The following is a 19,047-nucleotide window of genomic DNA, read 5'->3' as shown; positions in this document are numbered from 1 at the left end:
AGGGTGGCTGCCGTCAACGACGGCACTGTGCTACACCCTCCCTCCCCAACCAACCTATCCTGGAGGTGGCTCAGGTGCGGGACGTGGACCTCTCTCCACCGTCGGCGTCGCCCACTTCGGTGGTGCCGATAGCTGTGCCGGGCAGACGGGCCACTCGGGCTGACCCTGGCAGACGGACCACTCGGGCTGGGCCGGAGGACAGGCGGGCCACTCGGGCTGGGCCGGAGGACAGGCGGGCCACTCGGGCTGGGCCGGAGGACAGGCGGGCCACTCGGGCTGGGCCGGAGGACAGGTGGCCACTCTGGCAGACCCGGGCAGTCGGGCCACTCTGGCAGACCCGGGCAGTCGGGCCACTCTGGCATCTCCGGGCAGTCGGGCCACTCTGGCATCTCCGGGCAGTCGGGCCACTCTGGCATCTCCGGGCAGTCGGGCCACTCTGGCATCTCCGGGCAGTCGGGCCACTCTGGCATCTCCGGGCAGACGGGCCACTCTGGCATCTCCGGGCAGATGGGCCACTCTGGCAGCTCCTGACTAGCGGGCGGCTCTGGCGGCTCCTGACTGGCGGGCGGCTCTGGCGACTCCTGACTGGCGGGCGGCTCTGGCGACTCCTGACTGGCAGGCGGCTCTGGCGACTCCTGACTGGCGGGCAGCTCTGGCGACTCTTGACTGGCGGGCAGCTCTGGCGACTCCTGACTGGCGAGGCTGGGCTGACACACTAGACGCCTGATGCGTGGGGCTGGTACTGGACGTGCCAGCCTGGAGACACGCACCTCCATGCTAGTGCGGGGAGCTGGCCTGGGGCTCCATTCTTGCCCCGCAAAACTGCCCTTGTGCCCCCCCCCAAAAAAAACATTGGGGCTGCCTCTCGAGTTTACGAAACTCTTCCATAGCCCTGGAAACGCTCCTCCTTATCTCTGCCCACGTCCTGGTTTGGTGGGTAATTTTGTCACAGCTGTCTTCAGAAATGGACCAAAATGCAGCAGAGTTAGTATTCATCCTTCAATTTAATTATAACGAACACTATACAAGAACAAAAACAAGGAAACTGACAGCCAACAGTCCTGTCAGGTGCAACCACACTAAACAAGAAACAATTACCCACAACCCCAAAGAAAAACACACACTCCTATATAGGACTCCCAATCAAAGGCAACTCAACACACCTGCCTTCAATTGGGAGTCCTAATCACCAACACAACCATTCACACACACAAAAACCCTGCCACATCCTGACCAAAACTAATCCAATTGCTCCCTCTGCTCGTCAGGATGTGACAACAACGCAAATAAACGAACAAAAAAACTATTGGTTGGGAGCACGGGAAACGTCTGCCTTCTTCTCCGGCGCCATGTTATTCCTCTTCCATCCTCACACCTGGTTTTCATCAAGAAGAAAGATCTGTTAGTCAGTCAATGTGGTTATCTGTCCCTGGCGGGACACACACACACACAGACACCACACACTAATTTTCACCCAACCTGGTCTGAGGTAGGCTCACTGCTTTGATCCTCCATCCGTTCTTTGCCTTATCTGAAAAGCTTCAAGTCAATCCTATCTTTCTGCCATATTTTGTGAAGATAAATGGGATGTGGGCTATGAAAAATAACAGTATGTACCAGGTACCATAAGGCACAAACTACCTGCTGGGATCATCATGTACACTCTTAGAAAAAAGTTGCTATCTAGAACCGTAAAAGGTTATTCGGCTGTCCCCATAGGAGAATCCTTTGAAAAAACATTTTTGGTTTTAGGTAGAACCCTTTTGGTAAAGCTACCTGGAACCTAAAAAGGTTATTCCATGAGGACAGCCAAATAACTATTTTGCAACCATTTTTTCTAAGAGTGTATCTACAAACACAAACTTAACATCTGATCCTTGAGTATGCTTTAGAGCCAGTGCCTTGGTTATAGACTGCAAACTAAACAAAAACCCTGCCACATCCTGACCAAAACTAATCCAATTGCTCCCTCTGCTGGTCAGGATGTGACAATGAGTATTTTTAGCCAATAATGGTTGAATTGAACAAGTTTAAACTGTCTATCAAGCATTGTTTTTGCAACCAGTAGACAGCCAGTGAAAAATGCGCTCTTGCAACAGCTGCATAGTGCAGATCCCATCCTTTGGAATAAAAGTTTGACAGAGGATCTCCCAACTCCTCCGTGGTATTGTTCTCCATACTGTGGGGCTTTTATTGCTCAATCTAATTCGTGCTGATTCAAAAACGTATGTCCATAGGTCTAACGGACACATCCTCAAACTCGTGTCCTTTTGATAGACAAATTGCTGCAAATCATTGAGTATTCAAAGTGTCACCAACAAACAATATAAACAATAGGCCTATAGCAAATGCAGACTATGGCATACATTTTTCACATGCAAATAGCACTTTTCGGTAGTGCCCAAAGCATGCCATTCTATAAGAGCAGTATTTCTCGAAACAATGACCCCAATCAACAAAATCAAAATCATAAACAACAGAGTTGTCACAGGTTTCTTCGTCGCTAGACGATATAATGAAATCATCGTCGGAGAACGTGGACCAATACACAGAGGAGTTAGTGCTCATCATCTTGATTTATTAAACTAATGTGAACACGGAGGGAAAAACAAGAAAACGAAATAAGACTAGTGACAGTTTTACAAGCATAAATAACACAGTGCAAAATACAACTACCCACGAAACACAAAGACAAACACACCCTACTATATAGGACTCCCAATCAAAGGCAACTCAACACACCTGCCTTCAATTGGGAGTCCAACCCCAATTAACTATACATAGAAAAACAACCCTAGAACCTATACCAACCACTAACACACCCCACTACACCACACACAAAACCTCATACTACAAAACAAATATTCCTCTGCCACGTCCTGACCAAATATAATACAACTAATACCTAAATATTGGTCAGGACGTGACAAGAGTAGACTAATAACAATTTGGCTAATCTATATTTCCATATTTCCAAGTGCTATTCTTGAATATAAAGGGGTAATAAATGAATTGTAATTAATGGAAATCTGACCGACTTTGGTTTTTAATGTAAAGCTATAGCCAAATCATATTAATATCTGTAGTAAAAAAGATGACTTAGAAGAAGCCTACATAACCATAAAGTAAAATGCAACATCCGTTTATGGCAAACTATGTACACTCTAACATTGATTTATTCTACAATAGATGTCGTTCAATTGGTAATATTAATTTTTGTCTTCTAATGCCTCTTACGGGAAAGTAACTGAAAGTAATCCGATTACGTTACTGAGTTTGGGTAATCCCAAAGTTACTTTACTGATTACAATTTTGGACAGGTAACTAGTAATTGTAACCGATTACATTTAGAACGCAGCCTACCCAACCATGGGTATACATACATCTTTGGTTGACGTCAAGTAATTTCATAACGGATTAAAAGGTTCTCGGAACTTTTGGAATTTCAATTTGAAAGTCTTCCGGATTTTTGAAAGGGACGGACCCGAAGTGTGTAACAGTGTTTACACTCCGTCACGAAATCGAAGCATTTGTACATTTATTTGTCAAACATTTGTCTTTTATTTAGCTAGCTAGCTAATGCCCTTTAGTACTTGTATCAATGGAAGACATGGAGCATAATAAGGCACCCTCTGTCATCGATCGGTATTACACTCGATGGTATAAAACAGGTAATATATTAGCTAACTAGACATATTTTAGCTAACGTTACCAGTGTTGACCACTGACACTGGTGTCGACATGAGACCAACACGTGTGTTTTGGCTTTGGGTATGGTAGCTAGCCTGACAGCTTTTGCGATGTATTTTCATATAATTTGCAGTTGACAAATTTCTTTAAGAACTGGGCTGGTCCCAAAAACTTCAAACCCGTATCCCTCCTTGTCCATGGTTGCGGACCACTGGCTTATTTTTTATGAATGAATAAAGTTGTTAACGAACGATGTATTCTTCTTTGTGCTTAGATATTAAGGGCAAGGATTGTGAAGACCAGTGCGTTCTTCAGCATTCAAACAGGTAGCTGGCTAAGATAATGTGTTCATTTCCTACTTAAAATTGCCAATGTGCAGCTCATAAACAAAACTGCAGTTCATCAATGCGTTGCTTTGGGACACAACACTCCCGATGTTGTCCCAAAGTTAATCAACGATTTGCTATGTTACCTCCACAGACAACATTATTTATTTTCTGTAAATTTAAACATGGCGCTAATGTGTTCCTGTGGATCTCTTTTGACAGAATCTGTGTCATCACCCTGGCAGAGAGTCACCCTATCCTTCAGAACGGGAGGTCAATCAAGAGCATCAACTATCAGATCAGCGCTGGCTGCAGTCGCCTGCATAACAGAGTGTCTGGGAAGTCAAAGAGAGTATGTACCAATGATGTTTATAAATCCTGGTTTGCTGATGCTATGTTTTGGCCATGGAGAGGCTTTGAAGCCATGGGTTGGCCATATTGGCACTCCTCAGAAAAGTAGTCCTCCATATTTCATTCAAATGTTTCAAGGACAAAGTTACATGTAGGCTATTTAATGTATAATTTTTTGTAGTGGGGAGGGTAACATTAGTACCAAAAAAAATACTTGAAGGAAAAAGTTTTAATATACGCTTTCATTTAGCATTTTTTAATGTTTAGCTCACCTACTGTAATATCATTTAAAAGTATGCAATAGAATAAACATGGCCCCAAAAAAGTGCTGAGCGATTAGTACTTCTTGAAGTCGGTTCGGCTTCGATTATTTAGGTTGAATGCTGTAACAATACAGAATAAAACAATTAACCAACAATTAATTGCTTATCACTTATTAACCATAATTAATCACATTACTTTACTTTAAAATATTTAAGTTGTGTATATTAGATTTTTTATTTTATGACTTTATTATTTCATTCCAAGTCATCATCTCATCTCTATAGAGCTGCTGCCTGACAAAATCAAAACATTTTTAGTTCTTCAAAGGTAATAAGGCGCACTTTTATGACTGCTGAATACCAACTGTCATTCACTTAGATCATGTATTTCCAGGTAGAGATACCTTGAAGCAACAGCTGCTCTCTATATCCCCTCACAATTGCCATTCTTCTCTCCGGGCTGCAGCACACTAACCTAATGTAGCAGGCCGGACAAGTAGATGCACAATGGATTATGGGTATTGTAGTTAATTACCAAGTTATATGTGCTAATATTGGCCTGTTGGAAACTACAACTCCCTACTACATCTCACAGTTCAGGCTCGATCTGATTTATCGCTTGAGAAACTGAAACTAAAAAAAATGAAAGAAATTGAATTCAAATAATTGAACCTACTTTTCAGTTAACCGCTCAGCACTACTAAAAACAAATGTAGACATTAGTAAATGCATTTCTATAGTTAAATATTTTTTACAATGGTGTGGGAGTGCCAAGATGGTGTGGTGGCATCAAAACAAATCTTTGGTATGTACTGCTAAAACTGAAGTGATTTTTTGTTGTTGTTGTTAATATAGTCTGGTATATTATTACATTTTAGTCATTTAGCAGACACTGCAATTTACAGAATAAATTAGGGTGAAGTGCCTTGAGCAAGGGCACAGACTTTTCATCTAGTCTGCTTCAGGATTTGAACCAGCTACCTTTCGGTTACTGGCCCAAAGCTCTTAACGGCGAGGCTGCCTGCCGTAAGGATACTCTGGCGTATTAGGACTATTATTATATTTTACACTACTATTACATATAGTATGGTATTGATATCCTTTGATTTTCTGACTTGTGACTGTCAAACTAACACGTATCTTCCTCTTTTCCAGGGAGGACAGTTCCTCACAGAGTTCGCTCCTTTGTGTAGAATAACATGTACAGATGGTGTGGAGTACACCATTTACAGGTGATTACAACCTTTGCTGCGCTTGTATTATGATTTTCACCTCTGCAGATAATCCACCCTTTATGGTTAGTGCCATTCACTACTCTCAGATCTTTTTAAATTAGCCTGAAATATAATCCTGGTTAATCTTTTCAGCTGCATAAGGGGTCGGCTGTTGGAGGTCAATGAGGATATTCTGGAAAGACCAGAACTTTTACTGGGAAAGGTGAGGAACATTTCCATAAGCTTCATACCAGTTAAAACACATTTTTGGTCAATCCAATGTTCCCCATTTACATATACCCCATTGAGATGGTAAATCACATTACCATTAGCATGGCTAACTGTCCTACCTGTCTTTCATGTGTATTTGACCAGCCTTCCACTGAGGGATACATTGCGGTCATCCTCCCTAAAATAGAGGAGAGCAAGACGGTCACTAATGGTCTCCTTAGCAGAGAGGAATACGAGAGCGTTGTCTCTAAACGGACCAGAAGCACCCAGCCAGAGCCAGAGCCACAGCCATGCTGAGGAATGAGGTCACAGGGATTCCTCACACTCTCCTCAGCCCAGCTGGAGTGAGTGACCTTTCCTGGGGCAGCACTGTTGGAGGGGGTCCCTCGTCTCAGGCCCAGCCAGACCTAGGTACTTATATCACAGCACAGCATACCCCTGTCCAGATATGGACTCATGCCCATGGTGGATGACAGTGCAGATATCTGGGGTGCTGGAGGTAATGCACTGTGCCTTTTAAGTTCTCTAGCCTCTACCTTACCTGTAGGCAGTCCAGGGCAAATACTGTTTTGTTTGCTTTGATGTAACATGAAGAAATTCAGAGCCAGTTAAGTTTTATGAGATACCATTTTAAAATGTTTTGTTCTTTATTATGATCGTTGATGGAACGTGAGATTTATTTTCAAAGGAGGAAGTCTAAGATATTTCCATTATGTCAGTTATTAAGTGACTATGTAACAAACAAGCCCAGGTTTTTTTTCTGTTAGATATATATGTATTTTTTGTGTACTGTACATACCTTAATAAATGACACAATCAACCCTGTTTTAAGAAAAATAATGTTTATTTAGATTTGTGTTCTGTTTATCAATCATTCAACTGTCAAAAGGATAGATGGTCCAAAAGTACATCTGTTTCTGCACATCTGTGGTTTCTTTACTCAACAGAAGATGACATTAGCTACAGCCATACACAATCAACTCTAAAGCTTTATATGGTTATGCAGTCTTCACACTAACCATTCAGGTTTAGTAGTACCAGAATTGTCACCTCAGTGGCTATAGCTACAGGTAACTGCCAAAGTAAAGGAAACGCCAACATAGTGTCTTAATGGGCCACCACGAGCCGCCAGAACAGCTTCAATTCACCAGCTTCAATTCACCTCTTTCAAAGTCACAGATCTCTTCTAGCCATGGTGGCCGCCATGGTGGCCAAAATACTGGGCAACTGGATGTTTTTATACATGACCCTAAGCATGATGGGATGTTAATTACTTAATTAACTCAGGAACCACACCTGTGTGGAAGCACCTGCTTTCAATATACTTTGTATCTGTCATTTACTCAAGTGTTTCCTTTATTTTGGCAGTTACCTGTATATATCTATGCTTCAAGTACCATAATAATACACTGTAATACACAATAGCCCACAAGGCAGTCTTAGCCTGCGTCCCAAATGACACCCTTTTCCAAACTAGGGGTCACGAGAGAAACTGAAAAAAAATATGAAATTGTGCTTGGTTCATAGAACAATTCAGTAACCTCCAGTAGCCACTAGATGCAGTTATAATAAGGTTTCTGTTTTCTTCCTACAAATGTGGCTCAGTCTTTTGAACCATTTAAGCTACAAAATATTATGACCCCACCACTGAAAGATAAGACTCAGGAACACCTACAATGCCCACAAGCCACACAGGATTACTTAGAACAGGGACTAAATCAGACCGGGGGAAAAATAACATGATGTACTTCTCTACACAGATCTTACAAAATGATTGCCTGATAATCTTCTGAACTTCCCAATACCTTTCTGATGCATTTCAGTCAATTCAAACCATACTTTAGATTTAAATACTGTCAGAAGTAGTGTCAGACTGATTTGTAATACTGTCATTGCCCCAATTAAAAAAGTAAACAGACATTGATTACATAATTGTTTTCAAAATTCTGACCAAAATGGGGTCGCGGGCCAAAATATTTTGCGAAACCAGGTGAACTACTTTTGACCAGAGACCTATGGGCGCTGGTCAAAAGTAGTGCACTGAATAGGGTGCCATTTGGGACATACACTTAATTACCAGTACACTTAATTACAAGTACACTTCATAAGGAACAGCTACAAAACCACAGTTGATTTGACTCATGCGCTAGGCCAGCAATCTTTTAGATGTCTTCTGAAAAATGGATAAAACAGTATACCACAAACACTGAATATGACTCAATACTCCAAAGACAGTAGAAAGTCAATTGGATAAAATTGTCTCCGCCTCTGCTGAAATAGAGCAATAATAAGAGCCTTATGTTTCAGTCTATTAGCAAGCCAAGTGTCATAATACCCTGATTAAACTATCCATTTAGTCTCTTATTTGGCATCAAAGTGAGAGCATTGATTTCACTCAATAATTACTAAACCATGATGGGATTTGGTTGGCGTACAACAGTGAGAGAAACAGCAGAAAGCTGGTCTGCTACCAGATCTGTTTGGACTGTCCTGCCAACTCCTCACGACAATGGCCATAGGAGTTGATAAGACAGCCAAAACTGATCTGGGACCAGGCAATCAGAAAGCTGGTTTAACAGCCCAAATCACAGGGATTGATAAAAGGAGATTAAAAGACCTGTCAGGTGATGGCATCATGCACTGGCGATGGATTTCATTACAACATATTTTTTAAATATTTGTTTATACATCTGCTGTATTTGTTTGAGATGTGCTACAAGTAACAGTTACACCACAAAGCGAATGGGCTGATTACACTGACAGAGGCACGTGTGAGTGGGGTGGGTGCACTGCCATTATGTCTGCATGAGTGAGGTTTCATGTATGTCACCCCCTGGAGGTCGACAATGGTACGCTCCAACTCTGATAGGTGATGTAGGTTAGGGATAAAAGGTCGCTGGACTGGACTACTTGCTCTCCAGGAAGGTGAGGTTGGCCATATGCTGCTCCAGGGATTTGACCCCGAAGCCGTTGCTGTTCTTGCCGTTGAGCACGTCGTCTTTGACGGGCGTGGACGACTGCCTGTCCCTCCAGCTTTGTGGAGAACCCAGACTGCTTCTCTCTGACTTATACTGGAGACACAGACACAGGATAAGGTAGAGTAATAAAACATTGGAAAATGACCACCTTTTATATATTCATCTGTACTTTAAAAAAAGTGTACTCAAACCCCAGTAAATATTGGTAAGAGGATGCACTTGAACCACTTGGTAGATGAGCTGATGTCAACTGTGACCTCTCACCTTTCTGACAATCTTGTTACAGACTGGCAGGAGGTAGATCACCACAGTAATGATGGCTCTAGTGTTCTGAATGGAGGAATCCACCTAGACAGACAAAGATTTCAAAAACATCAAGGATGGTGGTCTGATAGAATGTAATAATTATGATTACAACATAAAGATACAGATAATGGTAAAACAAATAATGGTATGTACACATGGGAAAGCTGATGTATACATGGGTCACTAGTAAGAATCTAAGAATTACCATCTAAGTTGTCTCACTACAGAGTGTTTCTAAACCTCTCACTACAGAGTTGAGGTCGACCGATTAATCGTAATGGCCGATTTCAAGTTTTCATAACAATCGGTATTTTTGGCCACCGATTTGCCGATTTTTTTGAATATATACACTGCTCAAAAAAATAAAGGGAACACTAAAATAACACATCCTAGATCTGAATGAATGAAATAATCTTATTAAATACTTTTTTCTTTACATAGTTGAATGTGCTGACAACAAAATCACACAAAAATAATAAATGGAAATCCAATTTATCAACCCATGGAGGTCTGGATTTGGAGTCACACTCAAAATTAAAGTGGAAAACCACAATACAGGCTGATCCAACTTTGATGTAATGTCCTTAAAACAAGTCAAAATGAGGCTCAGTAGTGTGTGTGGCCTCCACGTGCCTGTATGACCTCCCTACAACGCCTGGGCATGCTCCTGATGAGGTGGCGGATGGTCTCCTGAGGGATCTCCTCCCAGACCTGGACTAAAGCATCCGCCAACTCCTGGACAGTCTGTGGGGCAATGTGGCGTTGGTGGATGGAGCGAGACATGATGTCCCAGATGTGCTCAATTGGATTCAGGTCTGGGGAACGGGCGGGCCAGTCCATAGCATTAAGGCCTCCTCTTGCAGGAACTGCTGACACACTCCAGCCACATGAGGTCTAGCATTGTCTTGCATTAGGAGGAACCCAGGGCCAACCGCACCAGCATATGGTCTCACAAGGGGACTGAGGATCTCATCTCGGTACCTAAAGGCAGTCAGGCTACCTCTGGCGAGCACATGGAGGGCTGTGCGGCCCCCCAAAGAAATGCCACCCCACACCATGACTGACCCACCGCCAAACCGGTCATGCTGGAGGATGTTGCAGGCAGCAGAACGTTCTCCACGGCGTCTCCAGACTCTGTCACGTCTGTCACATGTGCTCAGTGTGAACCTGCTTTAATCTGTGAAGAGCACAGGGCGCCAGTGGCGAATATGCCAATCTTGGTGTTCTCTGGCAAATGCCAAACGTCCTGCACGGTGTTGGGCTGTAAACACAACCCCCACTTGTGGACGTCGGGCCCTCATACCACCCTCATGGAGTTTGTTTCTGACCGTTTGAGCAGACACATGCACATTTGTGGCCTGCTGGAGGTCATTTTGCAGGGCTCTGGCAGTGCTCCTCCTGCTCCTCCTTGCACAAACGCGGAGGTAGCGGTCCTGCTGCTGGGTTGTTGCCCTCCTACGGCCTCCTCCACGTCTCCTGATGTAATGGCCTGTCTCCTGGTAGCGCCTCCATGCTCTGGACACTACGCTGACAGACACAGCAAACCTTCTTGCCACAGCTCGCATTGATGTGCCATCCTGGATGAGCTGCACTACCTGAGCCACTTGTGTGGGTTGTAGACTCCGTCTCATGCTACCACTAGTGTGAAAGCACCGCCAGCATTCAAAAGTGAACAAAACATCAGCCTAGGAACTGAGAAGTGGTCTGTGGTCACCACCTGCAGAACCACTCCTTTATTGGGGGTGTCTTGCTAATTGCCTATAATTTCCACCTGTTGTCTATTCCATTTGCACAACAGCATGTGAAATTTATTGTCAATCAGTGTTGCTTCCTAAGTGGACAGTTTGATTTCACAGAAGTGTGATTGACTTGGAGTTACATTGTGTTGTTTAAGCGTTCCCTTTATTTTTTTGAGCAGTGTATATATATATATATTTTTTACACCTTTATTTAACTAGGCGAGTCAAATTAAGAACACATTCTTATTTTCAATGACGGCCTAGGAACGGGGGTTAACTGCCTTGTTCAGGGGCAGAACAACAGATTTTTACCTTGTCACCTCTGGGATTCGTTTTTGCAACGTTCCGGTTACTAGTCCAATGCTCTAACCACCTGCCTTACATTGCACTCCACGAGGAGCTTGCGTGGCAGGCTGACTACCTGTTACGCGAGGGCAGCAAGAAGCCAAGGTAAGTTGCTAGCTAGCATTAAACTTATCTTAGAAAAAACAATCAATCTTAACATAATCACTAGTTAACTACACATGGTTGATGATATTACTAGTTTATCTAACGTGTCCTGCGTTTCATATAATCGATGCGGTGCCTGTTAATTTCTCATCGAATCACAGCCTACTTCGACAAACGGGTGATGATTTAAAACCTGTTTGGGATAGGGGGCAGTATTTTCACGGCTGGATAAAAAACGTACCCGATTTAATCTGGTTACTACTCCTGCCCAGAAACTAGAATATGCATATAATTATTTCATTTGGATAGAAAACACTCTGAAGTTTCTAAAACTGTTTGAATGGTGTCTGTCAGTATAACAGAACTCATATGGCAGGCCAAAACCTGAGAAGATTCCATACAGGAAGTGCCCTGTCTGACAATTTATTGTCCTTCTGTAGCCTCTCTATCGAAAATACAGCATCTGTGCTGTAACGTGACATTTTCTAAGGCTTCCATTGGCTCTCAGAAGGTGCCAGAAAGTGGAATGAGAGGTCTGCAGTCTCTGGGCTAAGTACAGCAGCTCTGTTTGTTACTGCCTGGGGACAGTGACACTGGAGATGCGCGTCCACGAGACTACTCCATTTTTTTCTTTCAGTCTTTGAATGAATACAACGTCGCCCGGTTGGAATATTATCTCTATTTTACGAGAAAAATAGCATAAAAATTGATTTTAAACAGCGTTTGACATGCTTCGAAGTACGGTAATGGAATATTTTGAAATGTTTTGTCACGAAATGCGCTCGCGCGTCACCCTTCGGATAGTGACCTCAACGCACGAACAAAACGGAGCTATTTCAATATAACTATGGATTATTTCGAACCAAAACAACATTTGTTGTTGAAGTAGAAGTCCTGGGAGTGCATTCTGATGAAGATCCAATTTTTCTTATAGTAATTCTGAGTTTAGTGAGCACCAAACTTGGTGGGTGTCAAATTAGCTAGCCTGTGATGGCCGAGCTATCTACTCAGAATATTGCAAAATGTGCTTTCGCCGAAAAGCTATTTTAAAATCTGACACTGCGATTGCATAAAGGAGTTCTGTATCTATAATTCTTAAAATAATTGTTATGTTTTTTTGTGAACGTTTATCGTGAGTAATTTAGTAAATTCACCGGAAGTTTGCGGTGGGTATGCTAGTTCTGAACATCACATGCTAATGTAAAAAGCTGTTTTTTGATATAAATATGAACTTGATTGAACAAAACATGCATGTATTGTATAACATAATGTCCTAGGAATGTCATCTGATGAAGATCATCAAAGGTTAGTGCTGCATTTAGCTGTGGTTTTGTTTTTTGTGACATATATGCTTGCTTTGAAAATGGCTGTGTGATTATTTTTTGCAGGGTACTCTCCTGACATAATCTAATGAAATCGGACAATGTGGTTAGATTAACAAGAGTCTTATCTTTAAAATGGTGTAGCGGAACGTCTGTCCTTAACAGGTTTTAACAAGCTCATTTGCGAAAAAAGCACTGTCGTTGCACCAATGTACCTAACCATAAACATCAATGCCTTTCTTTAAAATCAATACACAAGTATATATTTTTAAACCTGCATATTTAGTTAATATTGCCTGCTAACATGAATTTCTTATAACTAGGGAAGTTGTGTCACTTCTCTTGTGTTCCGTGCAAGCAGTTGGGGTTTATACAGCAGTTTGGGCCGCCTGGCTCATTGCGAACTGTGAAGTCCATTTATTCCTAACAAAGGCCGTAATTAATTTGCCAGAATTGTACATAATTATGACATAACATTGAAGGTTGTGCAATGTAACAGGAATATTTAGACTTAGGGATGCCTCCCGTTAGATAAAATACGGAACGGTTCCGTATTTCACTGAAATAATAAACGTTTCGTTTTCAAAATTATAGTTTCCGGATTCGACCATATTAATGACCAAAGGCTCGTATTTCTGTTTGTTATATTATAATTAAGTCTATGATTTGATATTTGATAGAGCAGTCTGACTGAGCGATGGTAGGCAGCAGCAGGCTCGTAAGCATTCAGTCAAACAGCACCTTCGTGCGTTTGCCAGCAGCTCTTCGCAATTCTTCAAGCATTGCGCTGTTTATGACTTCAAGCCTATCAGCTCCCGAGATTAGGTTGTTGTAACCGATGTGAAATGGCTAGCTAGTTAGCCGGGTGCACGCTAATGGCTTTTCAAATGTCACTCGCTCTGAGACTTGGGAGTGGTTGTTCCCCTTGCTCTACATGGGTAACGCTGCTTCGAGGGTGGCTGTTGTCGATTTGTTCCTGGTTCGAGCCCAGGTAGGAGCGAGGAGAGATACGGAAGCTACACTGGCAATACTAAAGTGCCTATAAGAACATCCAATAGTCAAAGATATATGAAATACAAATCGTATAGAGAGAAATAGTCTCTATTATTCCTATAATAACTACAACCTAAAACTTCTTACCTGGGAATATTGAAGACATGTTAAAAGGAACCAGCAGCTTTCATATGTTCTCATGTTCTGAGTAAGGAACTTAACGTTAGCTTTATTACATGGCACATATTGGACTTTTACTTTCTTCTCCAACACTTTGTTTTTGCATAATTTAAACCAAATTGAATATATTTCATTATTTATTTGAGGCTAAATTGATAGTATTTACAGTATCTCACAAATGTGAGTACACCCCTCACATTTTTGTAAATATTTGAGTATATCTTTTCATGTGACAACACTGAAGAAATGACACTTTGCTACAATGTGGGGCATCCTCAAACGGAAGGTGGAGGAGTGCAAGGTCTCTAACATCCACCAGCTCTGTCATGTCGTCATGGAGGAGTGGAAGAGGACTCCAGTGGCAACCTGTGAAGCTCTAGTGAACTCCATGCCCAAGAGGGTTAAGGCAGTGCTGGAAAATGATGGTGGCCACACAAAATATTGACACTTTGGGCCCAATATGGACATTTTCACTTAGGGGTGTACTCACTTTTGTTGCCAGCGGTTTAGACATTAATGGCTGTGTGTTGTGTTATTTTGAGGGGACAGCAAATTTACACTGTTATACAAGCTGTACACTCACTACTTTACATTGTGCAAAGTGTCATTTCTTCAGTGTGTCACATGAAAAGATATACTCAAATATTTATAGAAATGTGAGGGGTGTACTCACTTTTGTGAAATACTGTATGTATTATATTAAGTTAAAATACGTGTTTATTCAGTATTGTTGTAATTGTCATTATTACAAATAAATAAATGGGGGAAAAATTGGCCGATTAATCGGCACCGGCCATTTTTGGCCCTCCAATAATCGGTATCGGCGTTGAAAATCAGAATCGGTCGACCTCTACTACAGAGTGTTTCTAAACCAACACTAGACACACCAAACACACACAACCCCCATCTCCTGCTCCATTTAAAAAGACTTTTCAGCAATGACCTATGCCTGATTAAAACACCCTTAACTCCCTTGTGACGGACAGAGAGGACCGATCTGTCTGGCTAATGACAACTTGAGGGGAATGCCTATCTAACAGATCCACATTAATCAGAGAAGCCCAATGGTTGTGTCCCAAATGGCACCCTATTCCCAACATAATGCACTACATTTGACCAGAATCCTATGGGCCCTGTTCAAAGCAGTGCACACTATATAGGGAATAGGATGCCATTTGGGATGTACCCCATGTTATTCTCTATTCTCTCCTCCTGATTGTAACCTTTCCCATTAGTACAAGGTGACCAGTGTCAGTTCATCACTGTCCAACAGATTTTACGAGGTTCATTAAGCTCAGTGTCATTATAGGGTTTAATTTTACAATAATGTTTTTATGATTGACCTCTGTCTGTAAACCAGTAACAAATGTTTGCCCAATGCTGCCAATGCTGTATTAAGAATGGGTTGACTGTCTCTTTTCATTGCAGTTCATCAATACTCCTTTGTCAGTTTCTTTTCAGTGCATTCTCTCACGCTCGCTTTTATTTATTTATTTATTTCACCTTTATTTAACCAGGTAGGCTAGTTGAGAACAAGTTCTCATTTGCAACTGCGACCTGGCCAACATAAATCAAAGCAGTTCGACACATACAACAACACAGAGTTACACATGGAATAAACAAACATACAATCAATAATACAGTAGAAAAATCTATATTCAGCATGTGCAAATGAGGTAGGATAAGAGAGGTAAGGCAATAAATGGGCCATGGTGGCGAAGTAATTACAATATAGCAATTCAACACTGGAATGGTAGAATGTGCAGAAGATGAATGTGCAAGTAGAGATACTGGGGTGCAAAGGAGCAAGATAAATAAATAAATAAATACAGTATGGGGATGAGGTAGATTGGATGGGCTATTTACAGATGAGCGATGTACAGGTGCAGTGATCTGTGAGCTGCTCTAACAGCTGGTGAATAAAGCTAGTGAGGGAGGTAAGAGTCTCCAGCTTTAGTGATTTTTGCAGTTCGTTCCAGTCATTGGCAGCAGAGAACTGGAAGGAGAGGCGGCCAAAGGAAGAATTGGCTTTGGGGGTGACCAGTGAGATAAACCTGCTGGAGCGTGTGCTACGGGTGGTTGCTGCTATGGTGACCAGTGAGCTGAGATAAGGCGGAGCTTTACCTAGCAGAGACTTGTAGATGACCTGGAGCCAGTGGATTTGGTGATGAGTATGAAGCGAGGGCCAGCCAACGAGAGCATACAGGTCGCAGTGGTGGGTAGTATATGGGGCTTTGGTAACAAAATGGATGGCACTGTGATAGACTGCATCCAATTTGTTGAGTAGAGTGTTGGAGGCTATTTTGTAAATGAAATCGCCGAAGTCGAGGATCGGTAGGATGGTCAGTTTTACGAGGGTATGTTTGGCAGCATTAGTGTAGGATGCTTTGTTGCAAAATAGGAAGCCGATTCTAGATTTCACTTTGGATTGGAGATGTTTAATGTGAGTCTGGAAGGAGAGTTTACAGTCTAACCAGACACCTAGGTATTTGTAGTTGTCCACATATTCTAAGTCAGAACTGTCCAGAGTAGTGATGTACGAGCTGGCAGGTGCGGGCAGCGATCGGTTGAAGAGCATGCATTTAGTTTTACTTGCATTTAAGAGCAGTTGGAGGCCACGGAAGGAGAATTGTATGGCATTGAAGCTCGTCTGGAGGTTAGTTAACACAGTGTCCAAAGAAGGGCCAGGGGTATACAGAATGGTGTCGTCTGCGTAGAGGTGGATCAAAGAATCACCAGCAGCAAGAGCGACATCATTGATGTATACAGAGAAGAGAGTCGGCACGAGAATTGAACCCTGTGGCACCCCCATAGAGACTGCCAGAGGTCCAGACAACAGGCCGTCCGATTTGACACACTGAACTCTATCAGAGAAGTAGTTGATGAACCAGGCGAGGCAATCATTTGAGAAACCAAGGCTGTTGAGTCTGCCAATAAGAATGTTGTGATTGACAGAGTCGAAAGCCTTAGCCAGGTCGATGAATATGGCTGCACAGTAATGTCTCTTATCGATGGCGGTTATGATATCTTTTAGGACCTTGAGCGTGGCTGAGGTGCACCCATGACCAGCTCTGAAACCAGATTGATTAGCGGAGAAGGTACGGTGGGATTCGAAATGGTCGGTAATCTGTTTGTTAACTTGGCTTTCGAAGACTTTAGAAAGGCAGGGTAGAAGAGATATAGGTCTGTAGCAGTTTGGGTCTAGAGTGTCTCCCCCTTTGAAGAGGGGGATGACCGCGGCAGCTTTCCAATCTATGGGAATCTCAGACGATACAAAAGAGAGGTTGAACAGGCTGGTAGTAGGGGTTGCAACAATTTCGGCAGATCATTTTAGAAAGAGAGGGTCCAGATTGTCTAGCCCGGCTGATTTGTACGGGTCCAGATTTTGCAGCTCTTTCAGAACATCAGCTATCTGGATTTGGGTGAAGGAGAAGTGGGGGAGGTTTGGGCGAGTTGCTGTGGGTGGTGGAGGGCTGTTGATCGGGGTAGGGGTAGCCAGGTGGAAAGCATGGCCAGCCGTAGAAAAATGCTTATTGAAATTCTCAATTATGGTGGATTTATCTGTGGTGACAGTGTTTCCTAGCCTCAGTGCAGTGGGCAGCTGGGAGGAGGTGCTCTTACTCTCCATGGACTTTACAGTGTCCCAGAACTTTTTTGAGTTTGTGCTACAGGATGCAAATTTCTGCTTGAAAAAGCTAGCCTTAGCTTTCCTAACTGCCTGTGTATATTTGTTCCTAACTTCCCTGAAAAGTTGCATATCACAGGGGCTGTTCGATGCTAATGCAGAAGGCCACAGAATGTTTTTGTGCTGGTCAAGGGCAGTCAGGTCTGGAGAGAACCAAGGGCTATATCTGTTCCTGGTTCTACATTTTTTGAATGGGGCATGCTTATTTAAGACGGTGAGGAAGGCACTTTTAAAGAATAACCAGGCATCCTCTACTGACGGGATGAGGTCAATATCCTTCCAGGATACCTGGGCCAGGTCGACTAGAAAGGCCTGCTCCCTGAAGTGTTTTAGGGAGCGTTTGACAGTGAATGCATACATTTCATTTTTAATGAAATGTATGCATTCACTACTGTAAGTCGCTCTGGATAAGAGCGTCTGCTAAATGACTAAAATGTAAAAAAAAAAAAAAGGTAAATGTATATCAATAATAGTACCTTCTGGAAGGTGGCAGTCTTGCCCTGTACCGGCGTCCTCACCCCCATCTGCAGCTGCTGACATAAGCCCATAAGCTTCTCCATCTCCGACAGCACTACCACCTTCTCTTCATCCATCAGCTGTTGAAGAGGGATCAGGAGAGAAATATTTAGTATGTCAAAATTTGATGACAAAATAAAGATGTTAAGTTATATGAAAATAAAAGTAGAAATGTGATCACCAAAAATGAAATGTAGTTTTAGAAAAATGAAAGTGAAAATGTGATCATAAAGACACATTTAGTTATATAAAATCCAGGTAAAAATGTGATCACAAAAAAAAAGGGAGACAAAAGCACAGTAAAGGTATAGAAGGTTAGGATGGAGTAGATGCATTCAAATCTAACAGTGCCTAAAGTCTCTTACTTGGGACAAAAATGTGAATGATATTATCGTACATTAGAATAGATCTCTGTAGTACCATTCACAACCTCTGGTAATAATACTAATAAAAGTGTTTCAATTGAAAACGTTAAGGCTAATTAGCATAAATAACTTGTGCAGCTGCACAAGCCTGCTTCATTCCAGAGTGGTGGGGAATCGATTAGCCAATGTTTGTTTGAAGTAATTAATCAAACGCTGCTGAGCTGAAGTGCTGGATGTGTTGATTATGTATTAGTAGTTTGTGTGCCTGTGTGTGTGTGTGTGTGTGTGTGTGTGTATGTGTGTGCATATGCACATTTGCCTGCACACGTGTGTGTATTAGTGTTTGGGTGCCCTCTCCAGAGAACAGGGTTAGCCAATGCTGATAACCACATTGCCACTTTCCCCAGAGACGGATGGCAGTCATTAATGTCTGTCAGA

At 42.5% G+C, this 19,047-nt stretch overlaps 2 protein-coding genes across 6 annotated transcripts in view; one reads left to right on the top strand and one right to left on the bottom strand.

Moving 5' to 3' along the window:
* The first annotated feature begins 3,480 nt into the window (after positions 1-3,480).
* Positions 3,481-6,899, top strand: abitram (actin binding transcription modulator). The gene is made up of 6 exons (XM_029734849.1): positions 3,481-3,671; positions 3,965-4,016; positions 4,239-4,368; positions 5,786-5,862; positions 5,998-6,067; positions 6,220-6,899. The coding sequence occupies exons 1-6, from the start codon at positions 3,602-3,604 to the stop codon at positions 6,370-6,372; spliced, it is 552 nt and encodes a 183-aa protein (XP_029590709.1). The 5' UTR covers positions 3,481-3,601; the 3' UTR covers positions 6,373-6,899.
* A 1-nt stretch (position 6,900) lies between these two features.
* The window catches only part of ctnnal1 (catenin (cadherin-associated protein), alpha-like 1), a 132,892-nt gene continuing 120,745 nt past the window's right edge, over positions 6,901-19,047 (bottom strand). For all 5 annotated transcript variants that reach the window (XM_029734843.1, XM_029734846.1, XM_029734844.1 and 2 more), the window contains exons 17-19: positions 18,205-18,324; positions 9,318-9,401; positions 6,901-9,146 (exon numbers count right to left, since the gene is read on the bottom strand). In XM_029734843.1, the coding sequence (XP_029590703.1) occupies positions 8,982-9,146; positions 9,318-9,401; positions 18,205-18,324 (369 nt within the window). In that variant the 3' untranslated portion in view covers positions 6,901-8,981. The remainder of the gene's footprint in view (positions 9,147-9,317; positions 9,402-18,204; positions 18,325-19,047) is intronic.

Source organism: Salmo trutta, chromosome 36 (genome assembly GCF_901001165.1).
Source record: "Salmo trutta chromosome 36, fSalTru1.1, whole genome shotgun sequence".
In the NCBI taxonomy this organism is placed as follows: Eukaryota; Metazoa; Chordata; class Actinopteri; order Salmoniformes; family Salmonidae; genus Salmo; species Salmo trutta.
The sequence above is the reverse complement of the archived record's forward strand: the minus strand, read 5'-3'. Positions and strand labels throughout refer to the sequence as shown.